Here is a 23,693-nt window from a genome sequence, read left to right as displayed (position 1 = left end):
TCCCTACCCCAAGCCTTGATTAGCCTGGGATCAGGAGGAAGTGCACAAAATCTCCTACCGCCCTGCCCCTACCCTTTAAGGAGTGCGCTCCTGACAGGGCGGGAGGAGACTTCGCATGCTCCCCTCGCCCCTAAGTCCTGATTGGCAGGGGTACTGGCGCCTAGAGGGAACCACCAGCTGTTCAGAACAGCTGGCGGTTCTCTCTGGGGATGCAAAGACTTTGCGCTTCCCCACCCCCATACCAATCAGAGTGGAAGTGTCCTGGCCCCACCCCTTCTGCCTGAGGCCCTGCCCCTTCAAGGATGGTCTGGGACCACTTGAAAAATTTCTGAAGTGGTCCCCAGTCAAAAATTATTGCCCATCCCTGATGTATAGTATAATGACATGACTGCCATAACTTCACTAGCAGATCTCCTCTCTTGAATCCTGCCTTTGACCCTTCAAGACAGTTCATAAATATGTACTGGCAATATGTATCTGGTATGTGATGCTTTGAAATTTAGTCATGGTGGATTCCCCATTTCAGACAATTTTTAAATTGTGATGTTTTTTCTAAAAACTAGGCTGTAAGAATTACTCTTGACCTCTGGCTCTGCAGGCAGGTACCTTATCCACTGCGCCACTGGTGGAGCCTCCCAACCTCCCTACATTCTGGGCTCCCCTTATCCTTCCTTTGTTCCAAGGGTGCCAGGTCCATCCATCGCCAAATTGGTGGTAGCTGTCCCCAGGAGATGGGGCAGGGCAGAGTTCGAGCCCTGTACCTCTGGCTCCGCAGGCAGGTACCTTATCCAAGTACATGAGGAAATTCTATGAACAATTTTATATTATTCTTTCTGACTTGGAATATATGAATCTGTGAAACGTTTATCATACTATTTACCATGAATGTTTTTGTAAATGTGCAACCACTGTATCTTGGTGTGCATCTAAACAACAATGATTTTAAAATAGCTTATTTTGAAATGTGGTGCTGTCTACACAGCACTTATTTTGAAATAAATCACTGTTCCAAAACATCCCATGCTCCTCTTGGAATGAGATTTACAGGGACGTTGAAATAGCGAGCCTATTATATTTCAAAATCATGGGCATGCTCAAAAGATGCGGAATAGCTATTTCAGATACTGGAGGTATCCCGAAATAGTGCTTCAGTGTAGGCGTAGCCGGAGGCAGCAGTGGGCGGGGAGCTGGCTCCACTACTGCCTCTGATATAGTTGCAGGACCAAAGGGCAACAGGTTCCACAGGAGCTGACATACGTGGGTGCTTGCTTAAAAGCCAGCTCCCTGTAAGCACCAGCTCCTCCCTCCCTCCCCTCCATTGGTGCCTCTAAAACAGGGAGGAACAGCTTGCGTGTATCTGTGAAGGTTAACCAATGAGCCCCGGCTCATCAGTTAACCATTTAATTTTGTGCACTATCACATCCCTACTATTTACGCCTTCTGTTATTTCTTTGTTTTCCCCAATCCATGATTGCTTATGGTCTGTTTAGAACATAAACTTCTCAGCACAGTGACTTGTCATATATGTATGTAAAGAGCTGAGCACTGTGTGAGCAGAATACTAGAAGAATAATATTAAATTATTTCCTTCCCTAATGGTGTATTTACCCTTCAGATAAACATTTCTCTCTTGGTTGAAAAGTAAAATAATAAAAAACTCTTTTCTAGTGCATCACAGTGCCATTATAAGAAACTAACAATGAGAAGTCCTGTGGCACCTTATAGACTAACAGATTTATTGGAGCATAAGCTTTTGTGGGCAAAGACCCACTTCGTCAGACTGTTCATCAGTTGTTACAAGCAACTGTTTTCCCTCAGCTGAATATCAAACAATGAAAAATTCTGATTTAAGTTTGTGCTTTGCATGTGAATTAGGTTTCTGTGACTAACCTTTCCTCACCTCCTTACATTGACCTTCAGGTACTTAATAGAAGTAAGTTGAATAAACTCGCTGGGGGTAAATGAAGGGCATAGCCTTTGTGTGTGTATTTGCAGCCTTACGGATAGGATGTGAGACTCCAAAAGACTTTTGGTTTGCCCAGTCATGTTGCCATTCACCCATCTTTTTAGTCTTATTGCCCTTGATTTTTTTTTATTCTAGTTTTTTGTTTTAGTGTAAGTGTTTCACACATCATTGCGTAAATTCATACTTCTGGCTTTCCTATTCTTCACGCTTTGTCCCAAAGGACCACTTACTAGATATTCTTTCTCAACTAAATGGCAACCTTCATACATACCACAAGGGTTTTGATTTAAATGCTTCTTTCTTTCTTTCTTTCTTTCTTTCTTTCTTTCTTTCTTTCTTTCTTTCTTTCTTTCTTTCTTTCTTTCTTTCTTTCTTTCTTTCTTTCTTTCTTTCTTTCTTTCTTTCTTTCTTTCTTTCTTTCTTTCTTTCTTTCTTTCTTTCTTTCTTTCTTTCTTTCTTTCTTTCTTTCTTTCTTTCTTTCTTTCTTTCTTTCTTTCTTTCTTTCTTTCTTTCTTTCTTTCTTTCTTTCTTTCTTTCTTTCTTTCTTTCTTTCTTTCTTTCTTTCTTTCTGTAGTACACTGCTTCTGAAAAGCCCCTCTCCTTTCTGATTTTAGCTCACAGAAGGTTTTGATGTTGATGTTAGGGCGGGCTAATCCATGCCTCTAATGTAGACTTATTTAGCTTGATTTTTGAATGGCCAGCCAGTCATGGAATTGGAATATTTTATTTTTTTAATAGGAGAGAGCCAGCATTGTTGGTCAACCAGTGCTAACAGCTGGAATAGCAGTATCTAGCCATTGTGCAGGACAGCGTATTCCCATTGGAGATTGTCTCTGGGAAATAGGGATAACTGAGCAGACTTTTTAAAGCACATCTATACTATAGGAGACAGTTTGTCCAGTAACTGGACTTTTGCTTATGGTACCTAGGGTCTTTTCCTTGCTCTGCAATTGACATCTATAAATTTTAAAAATGAGATGACATTGGACTTCATTATCAAATTCTCTGGACCTTGTTTACTCCATAGGCCATACTTGCCTAAGTTCATGTCCATGCTGGAAATGCTGAAGTGGCACAGCTGCAGCTAAATTACTAAAACATAGACACTTACTATGGTGGGTTCTTCCGCTTTGTGGTAAAACCAACTTCTCAAGAGGTAGTAGTAGCTAGGTCAATGGAAGAATTCTTTGGTCGACCTAGTACTGTGTGTACAGGGGCTTAAAGCTGGGTTCATTATGATTCCCGGGACTATGTGTTTTTCACATCTGTAAGTGATGTTGCTGGGTCGATCTAACTTTCCCATATAGACGAACCTTAAGTTTTGTCTGTAGTCTTTACTGTACCTCATTTGGCAATAAGGGGTATCTTTCAGTACCTTAAGTGATACACATATGTGACATTTTTGGGTAGCTGCTCAGATATAACTTTAATGGGTAATGTTACAAAAACCTAGACAAATAGTTTACAATGATTATAAAGGCGTCCTGCATGTGTCCTAGCTGTTAGCCTCCCTCTGCTCACTATTGTTATCTGAATCAAGAAAAAATGAAGCAAGCAAGGAAGAAGTGTTGCAAAGTTTGTTGTGTGAAGATTGGGAGTGGCGAGTATCTTATAAAATACTTTCTTCTTGAAACAATATTTACTGAAATGTGTGGCGAGTATCTTATAAAATACTTTCTTCTTCTTGAAACAATATTTACTGAAATGTGTGCAGATCTCTTTTTCCTCAACTCAGACTTGTAAATCCATTTAAACAGAGAGCATTGCTACCTTTTGTGGGATTTTATGTCATGCAATTTGAGAGCAGGAACCTACCATGCCCTCCTTTTCCCCACACTTAAGACACTGTACAACAGTTCCCTTGAAGTCTTCAGGCCCTGGGATATGTGGGCAAGAACCCACCAGTTTCCTCCACTGAGGGCTTATTCCATATGTTAAAACTTATTAGTTGACATTTTAAAAAAAGTAACCTATTTTCATAATCTAGACATTGCCTTCCAGACCACCCAATGGCAATTTTGAAATTGTACTGAGTTGTGAGAGGACAAAGGAGAATAAGGGTTGATTTCTGGAGGAGAGAATGAAGCTATCCTGAGAGAGATATTGAGGGAAAAGTGAGACAATGGGCATTAAAGTGTAATGGGAATAAAAAAAAAAGGATTAAAAATAGGCTGCTCCTAGAAATCTGTGCGGAGCTCACAAGCTACACAAGAGATCCATCAATAGGGTCAATCACTGCCTCGAAGGTTGATTGCTATCAGTGTTAGTGTTGGTAGATCAGTTGTCAGGGCTGTTGTCATTGGGGTTTGTGCTCATAGGTGAAAGTGAGTTGGTGCTGCATACAATAAGGAGTGACAGCCAGTACCAGTCTGTACTAAGGATGTTAAATAGCGAGCAGTTTACTAGTCCTTAACATCCTTAGTCTGTACACAGCAAACATTAAAGGGCTGCTCTGGCCATGCTTTAATGTTGCTACTCCTTTTGCCCTCCCCCTCTTAGTGACCCTGCCAGTCATGGCCCCTTCTTCTCCCCAACATGGTTGCCTATGAGGGGTTGGGGGGAGGGGCAGCACCATTAAAGTGCTACCACACCAGCACTACTGGACCCTGTCACCAGGACTGCTGATGGGAGGGTGGGGGACGGGGCAAAACGGGTTGCTGTCAAGGGGACCAGTGATTTAAAAAGAACCAGTGGGTTCCTGGACACTGATGCTGCTACTGTGACAGTGGCTAGAGCTTTAGCTCCTTTAAATCACCACCAGAGCTGTGTGGAATAGGCACCATGCAGTGCTGAAGGACTGGCTGGAGTAAGCTGGTTCTAGCTCCACCCGTTCTACCCAAGGCACCATCCCTTATGGGGGCCCAGAGTAAGGTCCCCTGTACGAGTAAGATTTGTAATGATTTTCACTCCTGTTTGTACTTCTATCAAGAAAGTGCTGCTGCTCTTGATCATAAAGCTTGGTGATGGACAAGAGCTTATTAAGGGATTTCTATTGTTGGAATTCCCATGCTGTGTTGAAGCCATTAATGGGAGCCATGTGCCTATCTTTTCCCCCTATACCAGGCCTCTGAATTCATCAACAGAAAGGGGTATTTCTCCAGGGTGCCTATCTAATCACCATATATCATGAATGGGAGGGGTACTACCTTTTTTCTGGACACCCAAGCCATTCAGTTAACGAAATTCCCTGTAAAGGTTAAAATTATAGACAGTGGGTCCTAGAGAGTCTTCAGGAATGCTAGAGAAGCAAGAAGAGCCAACGGAAACAGAGTATGAGTTTTTAAATTAGAAGCAGTGACCCAGGAAGCTGGGAGACATTGAGCTAGGGAACAGGTTATGGAATATCCAGAAACATCTATGCCTTAGAAAGGACTAAATCTTGGAACCACATACATTTGAGTTGAACATAGAATGTTTAGTCAGATGCGATCAGGTTATTTTCCTTATTTTTGGGTTTGTTGGCCTGCTCTATGCTGAGCACTTATCCCACCCCCTTTACACTGTAATTATCCAAACTGAATCCCAGGGAAGCAATTCTGTGTTTTTAATCTCTTTTTTCGGTTGCTCTATAACACCGAGCAGCCAAATATTGTTCACCAAGTATGTTTTTCTTTGTTTTGTTAATAAAAATCACCTTTTTTAGATCATGATCTGAATAAGAGGGTGGGGTTACACCACAGAGAGAAGTTCCGAAGTGTGTCTTCCTGGGTTCAAAAAGGAATTTTGCATTTGGGTGGTGACAGTGTAACACCCAAGGTCAAGAGTCTATGACCTAGGGGAGTTATTTTAAACAGAAATCTCTAGTGGCAGGATTTTTTTAAAGTCTCTTGTCGGCCTTCACCTTCTGCACTCAAAGTACCAGAACGGAGAACAGCCTTAACACTATGGCAGGTTAATTAATATTAATATAGAGTGGTCAGGAAAGGATTGTGGTGCCAGTGTTTTTAGTAACTCAGGACCATTTTCTGCCATGAGAGAGAGAACTTTTGCTCCCAGGACCACTCTGAATATTAATTGTGCTATGATTTCTATTGTAATTTTGGGAGATTTATCTTATCCTCTGCTTCCCTGACCTGTGAAGCCCTTTTACTTAAACACTTGGGGTATGCCTACACTTGCAGCCTATTTCAGATTAGGGCTGCAAAGGTAGGCATTCGGAATTGCAAATCAAGCCTGGGATTTAAATATCCCTCGCTTGATTTGCATCTTCCCGGCTGGGTGCCATTTTTTGAAATTTACAAGCCCGGAATAACTTCCTGCGTCTACACGCGGCAGTGAAACAGGCGTTCGAAATAAAGCCCTATTTCGAACTACCTGTTAAACCTCATTGCAGGAGGCTGCAAGTGTAGACATACCTTTGGATAGGAGAAATGGCCTGCTTAAGAACATGTTAAGTAGCTGCAGAATGACAGTGGTGTGTACATTTGAAGAGTGAAGGGAAGGTGGAGGTACCACATGACAAGGCTGGAGAGCTGCTGAGGAGTAGCTGCCTCATGTAATAGGAGCTTGCTGTGTTTGTGAGTGTCTCTCAAATGTATGAGAGGCCAAGTTTGAGAGACTTTCTGAATAGCCAAATAGGCTGCCTCTGCTAAAGGCTACAGTTGGTCAGGGACACAAGGTCAAAGATGCATTGCATTCCTACTTTAAGCTAGGTTGATTTTTATTGTGCCTTGGATAAGAATTTAATTACACTTTGTGCAAGGATTTTATTACATTTTTCAACTAAAGTGTAAATAATAAAGAACTTTACTGATTTTCAGTGCAAATTTAAAACCAGTGGAACTTTGACAAGACATGCAGGTACTGAGTGCACACATTTGTGGTGATGAACGCACACATGTAGGTGAAGTTGAAACAGTTCTCCACATCCTGGGAAGTGGTATGACAAGCAGTATAGTTGAAGGAATTTCCACTATTGGTTGTGGGATGTGCAGTGATGAAAGATCAGTTCCTTATAGCTGGGGAAGGCATTGTATCAGTGTTTTCAAGGGGCTGCAGGACATGGCTAAGTTAGGATGATGGCCATGAACTTAGTGTCACCATTTTCTCCAGCAGGGCTCTTTGCCTGGACATCACCAGAATCTGAGAGAGCATCATCTCTCTCCTCGTGATATCATGGTGAATGAAACCATACCTCCACTCCTCTATATTCTTCTCTCTTTTTTGGAATGCAGCCATAAGGCCACTAAACATGTCTTCCTGGGCCCATTTACCCATTCTCAAAAGATTTCTCAGGCATTCAGTCACTGATAATGGTCCTGTCCTTATGTATCAGGTGCCAGAGGAGCAGAGAAATAGCATAGTAGCTACTGTTCCAACTCTAGCCTTCATGCCAACAATGAGAAAATGTTGCCTTTTCTCCAGCTTTGGAATTTCATCCTCATAGGCTTGCCCTGGCCTGCAGCAAATACTTGTTCTAAAGTGAAAGGATTAACAATGCTGAGATTGATTAAAAATAATCACAAATATTTTATAATTCTATGTCATTTGAAACATGGCTGTTGTCCAAGATACCTTTACATTGTTGAGGTAAATAAGAGCTCACAGCTTTGATAAAATTATGAATTGAAATAGTTTTCTTATTGTTTTTTCTCATTCTGTATCTGCTGCAATAGTAAACATATGTGCCACATGATGTGTTCCATTCTTTTTAACCTGCATTAAGAAGCACAAAAAGGTGGTTGTAGTAGGGCATGTGTTTTGGGGGGGATTTGTTTCAGAGAAATTAACACTTTGGAGCTTAAATTCTTTGCCATGGATGATATTTTGAGCAAGCTGGGGGAGAAGGGAACGAATTTGCTCCTAGTTCACATGCTGGCACTGTGATGGTATCCAGAATAGTATTTAAATCTCCCTTTAAAACCCACAATGCTTTTCTGGAGAGGGGATCTCTTCCTTTTTGTCAGACGTGTTTTCTGTGTGGGTCCAGGGCTTTCCCTGGTCTCCAGTGCTGCGCATGCCTCTGAGTTTTTCAAGTTGAAGAGATCCTGGCACAGGTGCTGATTTCCCTGTTGCCGGTGCAAGGGAAGAGCTTGACCCCCACTCCACCCCTTCCCCCAAGCCTCTGCCTCTCCTCTTCCCAGCTCTGTTCTGCCCTGCCTCATCCCATCCCATCCCATCCCTTCCCCCAAGCCCCTGCCCTCCCTCTTCCCGGAGTCCTCCCCCAAGCACGCCCCATCCTGTGCCTTCTCTATTCTCTGAGCTTCCTGAACTCTATGGGGAAGAGTTGGTTAGCAGGGCCACCAGCTGTTGAGAGGGGTGGGAGGCAGAAGTGAGAGCTTGACCGTTGGTGTGTGCTCAGCACCCACCAATTTTTTTCCTTGGTGCTCCAGCCCCAGAGCACCCACAGAGCTGGTGCCTATGGATCCTGGCTGTCTGTGGCAATCCCCACCTATTCATAGTGCTGTTTGAGGTCTACTTGGGTGTGTTCAGTGCTGTGCAGAACATGCCAAGGTTCAGTGGTGGCTTACCTTGAGAGAAGCCCGTCCTTCTAGGTGCATATGAGCCATGGTCTTGTTATTGTGCTTGGCATTTTTATGACTGCCAGAATGTCTTTCATTTGTGGTAATGTGCTGTACCCAGGATGCCTTTCTCCTGCCCTTGATCTGATAGCCTCTTGTAACTTTTTCTGGTAGTGATTGCTCTTTGATGGGACTGCACTTGCTCCTCTTTCCAAAGGCCAAGAAAGTGCATACCACTATGTGGGACATGGCTTCTAGGTTGTGACTTTGGGCTCATGAACTCACCATGTGCTAAAATTGCAACAGGGTACATCTGGCTATACACCAGAGAATTAGAGCGTGAGGGCACATGAGTAAACACACACAGCTACCCAGGAGTGCAGTGTGGGATAGGAGGGGGAGGACTGCCAGGAGCAAAACAATTAGTTCAAAATAGGGATGTGTTCACACAAACATTTATGTGGGGTAACTCATTCCATAGTAGAGTAAATCAGTTTCTAATGTGGAATAATTAATACAAAATGAAATGCCAGATAATTTGGGGGGCAAAATCTCTTATGGAGGGAAAAGACCTTTTATCCCCCCCAAAAAACAATATCCAAAATAACTTTCAAATACAGACAAGTCCTTAATCTTTGACCAGCTTCTTTCTCAAATGTCGTGTGACAATAGGGAGGAGCAACTCCGCGTAGGTTCTAATGCCCTCAGAGGTGGGGTTTTCTTACATAGTTTTAGGTCTGGGGTAAAAGGAGATGGAGTTGCCCTGGCTAGGCAAGGTGTGAACTTCTTTCTGCACCTGTGTTCTGATGGATCTGGCTTGCTTTTTCTTTTACAAAAGCCACATGGTGGATTGCTGAAAGGTACTACCACAGTATAAATATGCAATGTCCCTTTAGGCCCATTTTCCCATTTAATTCCATACTGCAAACCGCCGGCAGCTATTCATTGATAGGAGGATGGCGTTAACCAGGGATAAAAAGTTGTTGATGAGAGTTAAAATGGCTGAGGAGTCCAGTTTTGTGCTTCACTGGTTTTTCCAAATATGTGACAGGTGATTTCTTGAAGAGAACACAAGTGCTGGCCGGGATACTTTACCCTTTCCTTCCTCTTCTGTCATTTCTCAGCCCCTTCAGCAAAGCACTTCTGTCCAACCATTGCAGTCTAGTGCTAGCCAGCTCTTCTCAGTTCATGGGATTATTGCCTCCTCCTTAAGATGGACTTCCATGGTGTTCTTGCAGTGTTTCTCACATCCCCATGAATCCTCTCACCATGACTAAATTAAGAAAAGTGAATTTGCTTCAGGGGGCAAGTATTAGGCATCTGTTCACAATGACCTGCCCAGTGAAGTTATTTCATAATCTTTGCCTCAACACTGATGATGTTAACTGCAGAGAGAGTAGTGGCATTGGTGTGATAGTCTACCTACTTGATATGGAGAATCTTCATAAGGCAATAAGATGGTACCACTCCCAGCACATAAGGTGTCTTTTGTATATCACCGATGTCTCACAACCGTAAAGAAGGGTGGAGAGGACTACTGTATTGCAGACTAGATCTTAGTTTCCATCTGCAATCTCTGTCAATAAAGACAGGATGAAATGACTTTCCAAAGAATACACTGGCACAATGGATCCTATCTGATATCTCAACATCAAGATTGTGCAAATATGCAAAGCATAATTCACAGGCCAAGCCAGAAGCTGAGATTACTATTTGTAGTTAGGTGCTCTGTGTATAAATCAGTAAAAAAAAAATAATTTCCCATTAGATCAGTACTATATTTGTAGATTTTTGGTTAGACAAGTTTTGAAGAAGATAAAAATATCTCCTCTTTATGTTTTACTTAAACCTTTATTCTTATAATTGAAGCATGTATAATGTAAATAATTGCCCATAATCATCTTGCTTAGTATAAAAAGCAGCAGAAATAAGCAGTTCAGACCAGTTATGGGGTAATGTTAATAATTAAAGTTGGCCAAAATCTTCATCGCTGTATTCCTCAAATTGAAGCTTTCTTTGAAGAAAAATGCAAGATAAGATTCCACCTTCCTGCATCATGAAGATATCCTCTGTATTGAAAAGCTGTTAAAGAAGTGAGCCTATTAGATGGCAACACTATTAAACGGCTTTTATTTGCTTCACAGGCTGAACAAATCTGTAAATCGTGTTGAATTGTTTTGCTAAATGTATAGAACTTCTGAGTTTTTTATAGCTTTTACGATAAATCTAACAGGCTACAGGCTTTCCTTGAAAACTAACCTGTCAGAAAAATGCTAAATTAGTTTTGCTGACACATGATTGCAGATTGGCCATTATTGCAGATGGGTATAGATCAGGTGAGAGAGGACCTATCATGTATACTGAGCTGATTTCAGGTCTTCACTTTAAAAGAATGTATGTTTAACTAGAATTCTGTAGCTTGTCTCCACTATAATTTTAACATTTTTTATCCAAGTTAGCTGGTCAAGTTAAAGCCTGTGCCATACACTATCTTGAATCAAAAATACACCTTATTTGTGGTGAAGACAAAAGGAATTGTGAGAGTAACTTGGGGAGAAGCTCCTACTAAATTGCGTGATAAATTTTGAATTTGTTCTGTAAATACAGTCAAATTATCCAGGAAGATGAGTGAACTTTGACCCTCAACAATTTATGCAGTGTTTTAAGCAGTTTTGGTAATTTACTTTCTCAGTGAAATACTATAGTAGATTAATATGTTAATAGCTGTTGAATAATTATAAATTGTGTCCCGTTGCCTTAAGATTCATTTTGTGTAAATAATAATTTACATAATTTATTTTATCATTTGTTGCATTACAGGCAGTCCCCGGGTTACGTACAAGATAGGGACTGTAGGTTTGTTCTTAAGTTGAATTTGTATGTAAGTCGGAACTGGCATCCAGATTCAGCCGCTGCTGAAACTGATCAGTTTCAACAGCTGTTGAATCTGGACACCAGTTCCGACTTACATACAGATTCAACTTAAGAACCCCAGGCGTCCCCAAGTCAGCTGCTGCTGAAACTGATCAGCAGCTGATTCCAGGAAGCCCGGAGCAGAGCAACTCTGCCTCGGGCTTCCTGTAGTCAGCCACTGGTCAGTTTCAGCAGCGGCTGACTTGGGGATGCCTCGGGCAGAGCAGCTCGGGTGCTGCTGGGTTGGTCCAGTAGCGCCAAGGAGTGGTGCTGCGGGACCAACCGGCAGCGCCCCACCTGCTCTACCACAGGCCCCAGGCTTTGCTCCATGTCTCCGTGGTCTGCGAGGGGGGGGGGCACTAGCTGCGTTCCCCCGCAGCAGACCAGGGAGACGCGGAGCAAAGCGGCAGAGGACCCGGGCCGGACCCGCGGCACTTCCAGATCAGCACCGCGGTCCGGCCCGGGTCCTCCGCGGCTTTGCTCAGCGTCTCCTTGGTCTGCAGACCAGGGAGACGCTGAGCAAAGTGGCGGAGGACCCGGGGCCGGACCCGCGGCGCTTCCAGATCAGCTTTGCCGCCGCTTTGCTCCCCGTCTCCCTGGTCTGCTGGCTCCCCCAGCAGACTAGGGAGACGGGGAGCAGCTTTTCTCGCCCCGGAGGAGGCGGGCGGCGGGACCAGGTGTCCCGCCGCTCCAGTCCTCCAGGGCGAGAAAATCCCCGTTTGTAACTGCGGATCCGACGTAAGTCGGATCCGCGTAACTCGGGGTTTGCCTGTACTAATATAATTTGAGAACTAAATTAAGTATTACAATTGTGTATCATGTCTTTCTCAACCTTACTTCCTTATAGGTGGGATCTAATCTGGACCTCAATTTATTTTTTTAGTATTTTCAGTTCATTAACATTTTACCAATGGGCAGGGAGAGTAAATGCTGCTTCAAAACTGCCCTAATTGAAAGCTGGAATTAGGGTTGCCAGCTCTCTTAACCGGACACCATTTGTTGCAGTGGCGTTCGGTCTGTCCAGTCTGGGGGAGATAGCAACCCTAGCTAAAACAGTTCAAAGTGGAGAGTTGGGGGTATCATAGGATGTGGTGGGAAGGCCAATAAGAGCTGATTATGACAAAGGCAGAGAAACTACTATAAGGACAAGATGGAAGCAAATTGCTGGGGGGGACATTAAAGTTGATGTGGCTCTATCTGTTACTGCTGCCTCATCTGTCTTTCAGAATAAAATAAAAAAGAAAGATAAATTTTTAAAGAGACACAAGTTTGTGGTAAGCATTCTAGAATCTTGACTATTGCCATCTCTATCCATGGAATTCCATTAAAAACAGCCCTCTGGTTTTTTATCACTTTTATCATTACTAGTGCCTGTTTTACAATAACTGTTGGTGATGAGACATTTGTAATCGAGGTAGGCAAGAAATAATGGTTATCTTAAAGGGACATTGTAAACTTAAAATGTAGTCAGTTGGAAACTACTTTTAAAACTCACTGTTGAGACAAAACGTATTCGAAACAGCTGTCTTTTTTTTTTTTTTTTTTTTACATGCTTGAGATAATGATGTGCATGTAACCCTTCTGCCAGCAGCAGCCAGGGCCGGGTTCAATATCTAAGGGTCCCTTTTCATCCATCTTCACACAGAACCGGCTCGAGCCCCTACCCAGTAGTCTGGAAAAGTCACACACCCCTGTATGCCTCTGAGAGGCAATGCTTCCCCACTGGCAAGCACAGAGTCTAAGTGTAGAAAAGAAACTTTTAATGAAAGAGGGAGAGAAGTTACACGGCATTAGCTTGGAAAAATACCAAAAACATAGTTCCTAACCCCCCACGAGTAACCGTCCCAGCTCAAATGGATTGAGCAATGTCCTTTGCCCCTCAGGCTCACTAGTCCAACAATGTAAGGGTTCCATTCATTTACCCAAACTTTCTCTGTACCCCACTTCAAACGCCCCACTTACAACTATGTCCAGTCAGTGCGGACCCTGACGCATCACCCTGATGACTCCACTCATTGAGCCTGAGGCCATGCCACCTTTGTGTTGCTCCTGTGGTCCGCTGGCACCGCCTGACGCCGCTCCTACCAGCCGCCCACCGGTCGTTCCCGCCAGCCGCTCCACCTGCTGCCGCTCCTATCAGCTCCTGCCAGCAATCTTGCTGGCTGCAATGGGTCTAGCTCCAGGCCAAACCAGTGACTTCAGCTCTTAGTGATTTCAGCTCTTTAACCACCACCTAGGCTGGCAAAAGATTCCAGCTTCTACTGGACTAGCAAAAAGACTCCTGATGGAGTCTGCTTTAGGTCTATCCTTAAAACAAGGGAGAAAGAGGCAGATTGAACCAGTCTCACAGCTCACACCTGGCAGGCATGAAGCAGGCTGGCTCAAGCCCCTTCCTCCCCTCTCCCCCCCAGTTCACTTAACTCTGGAAGGGGGAGGCTTGTTCATCTGAGACCTTTCACAATGATGCTATCTCTTTTGCAAATACTGGTGTCATATTTTACTGTTCCCACATTTAGGGGTAGCATGATTTGTGACCCCATGTGACGGGGTACAGAGACCCCGCACCAGGGAACCTGCGCCCTCTCAGAAAGGCTGCGGGACGGGTACCGGCCGTGTGCCGGCTGCTCCCGAGTCGCGGCTCAGCTGAGTGGCGCCACGGCTCAGCTGAGTAATGCCACGGCTCAGCTGGAGGAACGCCGCGGAACAGCTGAGCCCGTCCCAGCCCCGCCGGTTAGACGGGGAGGCGTGACGCACCGGGGCGGACAGCATGGGGGCGGGGCACGTAAAACCCCCGGCCCAGCGGGAACTTTAAAACTCTGCCGGCCGCCGGAGAGGGGGAGAGGCTCGCGGACGGCACGGACTCGCCAGAGAGAAGCGAGACGTGGATGCTCCTGTGATTGCCTTTCCGGGGCGCCCAGACGCCATGAGTACCGATGGCCCTGAGGAGGGGGGGAGGAAGGAAGTAGCCCAGGGCAGGGCGGTGAAACAGCCCGTGGGCTGACGCGTTTAGGGGCACGACCCCGTCAGCTGGATCGAGACTGGGGCACAGTCTCAGTCCTTAGGGCCCTGGGCTGGGGCCCAAGAGTGAGGGCGGGGGCGGGCCCGGGCCCCCCTTCCTTCCCCCGCCCGAGGAGAAGGAAACTACAACCAAAACCCCAACGTGAGGGGCAAGATCACCCCATTTAAAGAGAAGCTGGCCGGCCCCCGGACCAGACCGAGGGGTGCACGGTCACACCCCACAACAGCCCAAATTAGTTACAGTACATCACATTCCATTCTAACAACCGATCCTCCATCAGCCCTGACTGAATTGGATTTACATAACCACATCCCGGATTCCTTCCCCATCCCAGCATAAGCTGTATTTACATATCAACAGTTATTTATCTTGCAAGGCTAAACAATCTGAGTGAGCATACCCACCCCTGGGGCTGCTGGCTGATTGCAAGCAGTAGTTCAGCCCCTGCTTACATGCATATTTAAAATAAGAAACTTTTGTGGTCTGATGGCTAAGGCCAAGTGTAGTGCTTTTGGCACAAACTGTCTCATGCTATGTGTTCACACTGTTTCTAGGCCCGATTTGGGACAAGAGCCTTGGGGTGCTTTATCAATACAAATCAATTGCAATGATAAATTAGTTGAACACTTACTGGAATTATTGATTATTTTCTGCTTCCTGAGTCTTTTACACAAATACATTTGAACAGGCTACTAATTTGAAAAAAAAAAAGTCTAGAAAGATGGTGGTGACTTGGAAAAAAAATAAAAAATAACCCCTTACAAGCAGTAACACCCCCAAAAAGAGATGGTATATACATTTTTTTTATTAAACTGAGCACTTTTGGAAAAAGGTTTATTCAGACAGTAATTCAGTTGCAGAATGTTATAATTTTTCATCCTTTCTCTCCCACAGGAACTCATTATACAATGACAAATGGAGGAAGCATTAATAGTTCGACACACTTACTGGACCTCTTGGATGAACCCATTCCTGGGGTTGGAACATATGATGACTTCCACACCATTGACTGGGTGCGAGAGAAGTGCAAAGACAGAGAAAGGCACAGACGGGTACTTGAAATCAGTAATAATAATTGAAAATTGTTTAATTTGCACTGAGATTAAGATCTGATCGAGCAACACTTTAAACCATGTGCATCGCTTTAAATATGTGAGTAGTTCCATTGGCTTCAGTCACATGCTTCAAGGTCAATGTGTATTGCTTGATTGGTGTTTCAGCCAATGAGATACTATATTTCTGCAATAGCATTATAGCTTAAGAAGTCAAATGGTAATTTATATTAGTGAAAACAGGCCACGTCCACAACAACCACTTCCCGCTCTATTCTCCAAATGGATGCATTTGCACCGGTGTACACTTTTATAGTGGTACTGTACAACTCCTTCCCATACACACAGAGAAATAGACTATACTTGTAAAAGGTGCTTCTATACGGGTATAGCTACATCCACAGTATTGGTATACTTACTTTGATTGTATTGGTATACTTACTTTGATTTTTAAAAAGCATACACTAAATCAAAATAATTATCAGTACACAAATTGCCTTGACCAAGCCATAGCTTTAATGGAAAGTGTGGCCTCTCATTTTCTTTTCCCAAATCTGCCCCAGGCTATAAACCTTCCTTTCTTTTTTTTTTTTTTTTTTTTAAAAAAAAGCTTCTGAATCATAAGCACCTACTTAAGTTTTTTGTTGGACCCAGATGCTTTAATGAATTAGGATCTCAGTGCCCATTACTCAATGACATATTAGATATTGCCTTTTATCTGAAGTATAATTTTATTCTAAATAGGACAAAACTAAGTGTTTTAAAGATCATGGCCATGCTTTTAGGAGACCCTCATTAATGTACCTGTAAAATGAAGCACTTTGCAGATGTGAAACAGTTTTTAAACTGTTTGCTTAGATCAGTTTTAAAAACTAAGTGTAACTAACTCTCAAACTTTAGTCTCCTAAACTGCCTGCCTGCAGAAGTCAGGAAGAAATTCCTTTAGTGTTCAGCACGGAACAGTATGTTAGTCCTTCCTCTGACGCACCACGTATTTATTGCTGCAAACAAGATACAGTAAACTTCCGATAATCCGGCACCTTTAGGACCCAGGGGGTGCCGGATTATCAGATATGCCGGACTATCAGAAGGGGGGGCTATGAGGGGTCTGGAGTGGGGTGGGAGGGGATGCCACCCCAGACCCCTCATAGCCCCCCCTTACGATAGTCCGGCTCTGCCCCAGGCATCCCTGATTCAGCCGCTGCTGGTCAGTTTCAGCAGCGGCTGAATTGGGGATGCCTGCAATAGAGCAGCTGGGGTGCTGCCAAGTTGGTCCCGCAGCGCTGAGGGGCGATGCTATGGCACCAACCCAGCAGCACTCCAGCTGCTCTTGGGGACGCCTGGGACAGAGCAGCTTGGGGTACTGCCGGGTTGGTCCCGCAGCACCAAAGGACGGTGCTGCGGGACCAACCCGGCAGGACCCCAGCTGCTCTGCCCCAGGGGTCCCCGAGTCAGCCGCTGCTGAAACAGATCAGCGGCTGATTCCAGGAAGCCCGGGGCAGAGCAGCTGGGGTCCTGCCGGGTTGGTCCCGCAGCGCCGAGGGGCGGCGCTACTTGACCAACCCCGCAGCACCCCAGCTGCTCTGCCCCAGGCGTCCGGATTCAGCCTGCTGATGAAACTGACGCTGCTGGTCAGTTTCAGCAGCAGCTGAATCCCGACGCCTGGGGCAAAGCAGCTGGGGTGCTGCCGGGTTGGTCCCGCAGCGCCGTCCTTTGGCGCTGCGGGACCAACCCGGCAGCACCCCAGCTGCTCTGCTCCCGGCTTCCCGATTCAGCTGCTGGTCAGTTTCAGCAGCAGCTGAATGGGGGAGCCCTGTCCGGCTGCCCCAGCACTTCCGGGTTCCTGATGGTGCTGGACCATCAGGAGTCCCGGAGCATTGGATGCCGGACTAATGGAGTTTTACTGTAGTAGCTATTTAGATTGATCTGTATTTGAAAATCCTGCTATGTCACTTATCCACCTCCCCACATCATAGCTAGTATCTATTGCCTTGCTAAGATAAACAGGTCTGTGTGCAATTGCTTTAAGAACATGTGCAATCTGATTGTGTGGGTTGCATGAGATTATCTGTTTCTGAGGAGCATTTTTTATTTTTAAATAATTGTTCTACAGCTTAGTTGTAAATAAGTCATAGTTAATGCAGCTCTATCTGTTTACCGAAGATGTCCTGGAATGCCAGACCTGCTTAGAGTAGTCTAGAGGACTGAAACAAATATCACGGATAACTAAAAGTTATTTATTTAGATTCAGTGGTAGGAACTTGACAAGCTAGAGCACTGAATACTGAGTTGATAGTCACTGAACAACTGTGAAATGTATGTAACTATCATAAATTGTATAAGCCTTTGTAAACACAGTGTTTAGAAGGGTGGTGAAGACTGAAAAAGACATGTAAAGAACGCTTTGAATGGCTGTTATGCTTATGAGAGTGCCAAAATTTATTCTGTTGATTTAAAATAAATATTGTTAATTTGAAATCTGTTTAAAAATATAATAAAATAATTTAGGGCTTTTACATTTTTGTGCTTTTACAATTGTATTTCCTTTTTATTACACAATCTTCTTACTCCTTTTGCAATCTGAAAATCACACAAGAACAGGGGAAGAAAATGATATAGATAGGGTGATTTCTATTTGCAGATTAACAGCAAGAAGAAAGAATCCGCTTGGGAGATGACAAAAAGTCTGTATGATGCATGGTCAGGATGGCTAGTAGTCACACTAACTGGTTTGGCGTCAGGTAAAGAATATAATTTTCTAACTTAGCCAATCTTTTCTAGTCATCTGCAACTTCTAACTAAACTGTTAACGTGAGAAGCCATCCTTCTCTTGTAATTTTTTTAAACTCTTTCTTTTAAGCCGTTTCCTAAAACTAGATAATGCTTGTGTTTCAAGAGCTTGTTTTGACTGGAGTTTTCAGCTTGCACTTATTCCTGTCTTGAAAAACTTGAGATTGAGAGGTTCTGACCATCTATATCTCTCATTAACTCCAGTGGAAGTTCTGGGTGCTCAGGATCAGTCTATGTTTTTTTCTTATTGATTATTTCAAGCAGTGTATTTTAAATGCTTTGATTTATTTGGTGCATCATTTGTGTGTTAATAATATTTTGGTAAGACAAGAATGAACTACATTATCATTGTGGTTGCTGTTACGATTAAGTTGAGCTACATGAATACTTTGGTTCATAAGATAAAATATTTATTTGATCAAAAAAATATGACTATTATGTCCATCTGTTTCTTTGCAACTTCAGTTTTTTTGGACTATTAAATTTTTCTGTGCCTTAAGTCATCACAAATATTTGTTTAATCTGAGAATTTGTAGTTCATCTGATACTGGAGGAAAAGATCGAAATTAGTTTATCCTCATTGTAAACTGGATCTATGTACAAACTCAACTAACAGTATTTTACAGCACATTTTCGATATTTCCATTTTTCCTCATGTTGTCACTTTAGATTTGTCTGCTCTTTGAGGATCTGTCGATGGATGACACTGATTTTCTTGAATTTTTAAAATGTCCAGAAACTGATACGTAACTGTTTGTACAACAGGGGCATTGGCGGGGTTGATAGACATTGCTGCTGATTGGATGACTGACTTAAAGGAAGGCATTTGCCTTAGTGCTTTGTGGTTTAACCATGAACAGTGTTGTTGGGGATCAAATGAAACCACGTTTGAAGAGAGAGACAAATGTCCACAGTGGAAAACATGGGCAGAACTAATAATTGGTCAAGCAGAAGTAAGTATACCCTTTTGGTGAAGGCATTGTTTTGGTGAGAATTAATAGATGGAGAAGAAGGATGGTCTTAAGGTCAGGAACTAAATTGAGACTCTGAAGATCCAGGTTTTTTTATTATCTTTATCAAACACTTTCTTTCTGTGTAAACCTGGGAAAATCATTTAAGCCAGATGTACATAGCAGTCTTGTTGACATAGGTGTGTTGGGTAGAGCTTTGTTTCCCCAGCCCTTTCCTTCCCCCAGCATGGTGCTGACAAAAGCCCCAATGCATTTATACTGGTATAAAAGCACCCTTGCCAGTACATAGTAAAACAGTTCACCCGACCAGAATAAACTATACTAGCAAAGCACTTCTATGACAGTATAACTAGCTACACTGGGTGATTGTTTGCTGATCTAGCTATACCTGAAAAATCTGTTGACTCTAAACAAGGTCACGTGCCCTGATCCTGCAAACTGCTCTATGCAAGTATTCTTCAGTGGGGTGCACATGAGTGTAGGGGTCTTCCTGTGCAGAGCAGCTTACAGGATCAAGATCTCAAACTCCCTCTACCTCATTTTCCTTATTTATACAATTAGAATAATACTTACTCAACTGACAGGGGAGTTAGGATGATTAATTAATACTTACGAGCTGTTTAGATACTGCAGTGGTAAGCACAATACAAATGTCAGTTTAATGTAATGACTTCAGGGTTTTTCAGACAAAACTACTATTTGCTTGCCCTAGTAACAGTTAGCTTATGTTAGTGTGAGAATATATATCTGAGCTTTTGCAGGAAGAGTATTTTCAGATTACTTTTGTTGAGAAATGTCTAATGCATTTAGTTTATACATTTATCCAATTATATTGTGTTTTTATTTGTTTGCTTTTAGGGTCCAGGTTCATACATTATGAACTACATCATGTACATTTTCTGGGCCTTGAGCTTTGCCTTTCTAGCAGTTTCTTTGGTGAAGATATTTGCTCCCTATGCCTGTGGCTCTGGGATTCCAGAGGTAGGCTCTGAAAACTTTGTATCATAATGAAAGTTTAAGGCTAGTATCAAAGGTCTTGTTGCCTTATCACCCTGGGAAAAGGGGAAGCTTGGGATGAAAACTGTATCTGTGATGCATTATGTTCGGGGCTCGACAAATACACTCGCCTGCAGTGAGTAGATTTTACCAGCTGGCGAGTGCAGGGGCAGACTGTCCCGGTGGGCCATTGTGATGGGCTGGCGGAAGCCCGCACTACGGGCAGCGTGGCCCCATCCAATCCGCCGGCCAGCGGAGCAGCAGAGTGCCACTGGGAAAGGGGAAGTGCGGTGATTCTTGCCACGGGGCTGCCTGCATGCAGCTCCGACGCAAAGAGGCAGGGCGAGATGCCAGGACGCTGGCGTGACCTGGTCCCACTGATTTTAAAGAGCAGATCCCCAACACTTTTTTGTGGGGGAGGGTGGCGAGTCCCCTTTTTGTCTGGCGAGTAGGGTTTTCCCTAATTTGTCGACCCCTGATTATGTTAATATAAAAATTAAAATTGAAATAATATTGACAGTATTACACACTGAAGGTTGAACTTCTGTGGTCCAGGATTCTCTGTTCCGGCAATATCTATGATCCATAAGGACCATGGATATTGCTGGACTAGAGATCTCCAGCACAGAGGTTGCCAGCAGCTGAGAGGAGCCGGCAGGAGGTGAGGGGCAGAGTGCACAGCCAGCGGGGCCGGGAACCTGGTGTGGCTGTCGGAACCCACAGGGGCGGGAAGGGGGCAGAGTGCATAGCTGGTGGGGCTGCGAGCACCTGAAGGGCCACCTCCAGAGTTGCCAGTGTAGCCAGAGCTCATGGGGATGTGGCGCCTTCAGGGCTGCTTCAGGCAGGTAGCTGGGGCAGCAGTGGCAGGTAGGTGGGGAGAGGAGCCCAGTAGAGTGGCTGGCAACTCCTGCCCCCAAACCTTCTCTGGTCTGGAAAACTCCCTTGTCCAGGACCGGTCAGGTCCCAAGGGAACCAGACCAGGGAGGTCCAACGTGTACTGAAATAAATATTAAAAGGTTCCAGAATGTTGCCTTAGTTCTCAGGTTTTTTCATCAAGTTCTACTTGGCCTAGTTTTACAGGAAACCTTTGGTTTCTTTTGACAACCTCCAAAGAGTGATCCCCCCATTTGTCAGTTTAGCAATGATAGAATATTAATTGTCACAGCAGAGGTCCTTTGATGCAGTAGTTCATCTTTTGTTGCATGGTCATAATCTTTAGTAACATAAAGTGACATACAGTCATTTCATAAGATTAGTGTTGGATCAAAAATAGTGAAATTTTGTTCTTTTTATAACAGTCTTTGCCCTTCTCACTTCAGAATTTCATCAGTTAAAAATTCAGTTACCCATGATTCTTCTAGTCATTCTAGGAGATTTTGTACTTGTTTGTTTCTACGTGTTCTGTACTTCCTCAAGTAGGTAGCGTTCTGAGGTCCAAAAGCCTCTAAATTTATTCTCTAAACATTTATGTATACAACTTGCGAAATTTTTTTGCAGTCCTCAGTCACATATGTGTTTTTCTTCACTGTGATAGTATTACTGTAGACGGCATAGATTTTTTTTTTTGGTATGATGATAAAGCAGTTTTTAGGGAAAGAAATAGAAAAATATAAACTCTTTTATAGTGAAAACAACTGTTTTTCATGATCTGTATATTAAGCCATTGCTCTTAGATATTGTGTGCAGTTATTATAAAACAGGAGGGAGAGAAGGAAGAGTGGTATTGTAAAAACAGTATATTATTGTAATTAAAACATCTGTAAATAATAATCAGATATCCTTGAGTATAATTTCCACAGTGTGTTTGTTTCTGCTGCAGGAATTTTATTGATCTGCATTTGTCAGGTTACATTATGAAACTCTTTTAATTAATGCAGTCTTATAATTAGCTGCTGGTATGTTTTCTGTTCATGATAATGAGTTGAGCTGCCATATTTTGCTTAGTCATGTATAGATATAGCTCCTTAGACCAGTGGTCCCCAACCATTTGGGGTTGCCGGGCGCCAGGGGGCGTGGCCGTTCGCCCGCCGGGGGGCGGGGGCCCCCCATAGCCGCATTCCCGGGGCCGGCACTGGCGCTCTCTTCCCCCCCCTCCCTCCCCCAAGCGCCGCGCGCCCGGGGCCGGCGCTCTCCCCCCCCCCCCAGCGTCATGCGCCCGACACTGGCGCTCTCTTCCCCCCCCCCCATGCGCTGCGGGGGGGTCAATCCGCAGCGCCCCCGGGGCCGGCGCTCACTGTGCGCCACATGCCTGGGGCCGGCTCCGGCTCCGCACATGCGCCACGTGCCCGGGGCCAGGCCAGCCCTGAGCACTTGGCAGGCGCAGACAAATGCCCCCGCGGGCACCGTGTTGGGGACCACGGCCTTAGACTATCGTATAACTGTATGCTTTATAATGTGAATGGTAGTATGCTTCTGGCAAACAGCATTCAAAAGTTTAAAATGTTTTAAAGTTCTGCAGGTGTAAAAGTCTTTTTTTTTTTTAAATCAAGTAATTTTTAAGTTATGATTGTTAAAGTACAGACAGTAGCTTTTAAACTTAAAAGTAGCATGTGGTCTAAGAAAAATGAAATCTAACGGAATATTTTTCCTTCTAGATTAAAACTATTTTGAGTGGCTTTATCATCCGAGGTTACTTGGGCAAATGGACCTTGCTGATAAAAACCATCACTTTAGTCTTGGCTGTAGCATCAGGTCTGAGTTTAGGAAAGGAAGGTCCTCTGGTACATGTTGCCTGTTGCTGTGGGAATATTTTTTCCTACCTCTTTCCAAAATACAGTACAAATGAAGCAAAAAAAAGAGAGGTAAGTTCCTCTTAAAACCTTTACCTATTGCTTAAAATAATTATAGTTTTATAATAAATCCCATAATCAAAGATTGGTAAAGCATGAAAATTCATTGATTAAAACAAAATGTAAAATATGTCTTGTGTTCTTTTAGCTGCTGTTTATATTTGGATTATTAATCATTTTATTCTCTGGTCAGGGATCATCACCCCTCAGCAAAAGCTATTTACATCCTTGTCAGAGCCCTGAAAAATCCTTCCCTTCTTTGTTGTCCATGTTTAGTATTGCTTTACAAGCCATCGTCTAGGCCCAACATTATAACGACTGTTCTTTAGGACAATGAGCACAATGGATTTACCTCTGAATTCGCTAACAAAATGCTAAGGCAGTTGATGAGGTTACTCAAGACACGAGTCTCCTTTGTGCTGGTGACCACAGTCTGTGCAGCCCTTTCAGTTCCTGTTGGCGCATGGAACAAATGACAGAAACTACAAGTTTGCATTGCAGCTAATGCCATATTAACAGAAGCAAGTTTGGTGTCAGAAGGTAGCCCAGATATCCCGATTTTTCCCAGTATAATCCTCTTTTGTAATAGTATCTCCCATATTTTAACAGAAAAGAATCTCTAAAATCTGCCCACCTATGCTGTAGTTCTGTATGTTTAGCTCCCATACTACTGGACTTGATTAGTCTTGTGAAATAGGCACAGGTCTGAAACTCAGGAAATTTGGCTTCAGTTTCC

At 43.7% G+C, this 23,693-nt stretch overlaps 1 protein-coding gene across 5 annotated transcripts in view; it reads left to right on the top strand.

Annotated features, from left to right (window-relative positions):
- Nucleotides 1-23,693, top strand: part of CLCN3 (Cl-/H+ antiporter 3) — an 83,481-nt gene that overhangs the window by 33,097 nt on the left and 26,691 nt on the right. For all 5 annotated transcript variants that reach the window (XM_075931136.2, XM_014574866.4, XM_075931137.2 and 2 more), the window contains exons 3-7: nt 15,254-15,411; nt 18,053-18,152; nt 18,967-19,154; nt 20,031-20,153; nt 22,763-22,969. In XM_075931136.2, the coding sequence (XP_075787251.1) occupies nt 15,254-15,411; nt 18,053-18,152; nt 18,967-19,154; nt 20,031-20,153; nt 22,763-22,969 (776 nt within the window). The remainder of the gene's footprint in view (nt 1-15,253; nt 15,412-18,052; nt 18,153-18,966; nt 19,155-20,030; nt 20,154-22,762; nt 22,970-23,693) is intronic.

This window comes from Pelodiscus sinensis, chromosome 4, assembly GCF_052426305.1.
Source record: "Pelodiscus sinensis isolate ZL-2025 chromosome 4, ASM5242630v1, whole genome shotgun sequence".
Classification (NCBI taxonomy): Eukaryota; Metazoa; Chordata; order Testudines; family Trionychidae; genus Pelodiscus; species Pelodiscus sinensis.
This window is presented reverse-complemented; position numbering and strand designations above follow the sequence as displayed.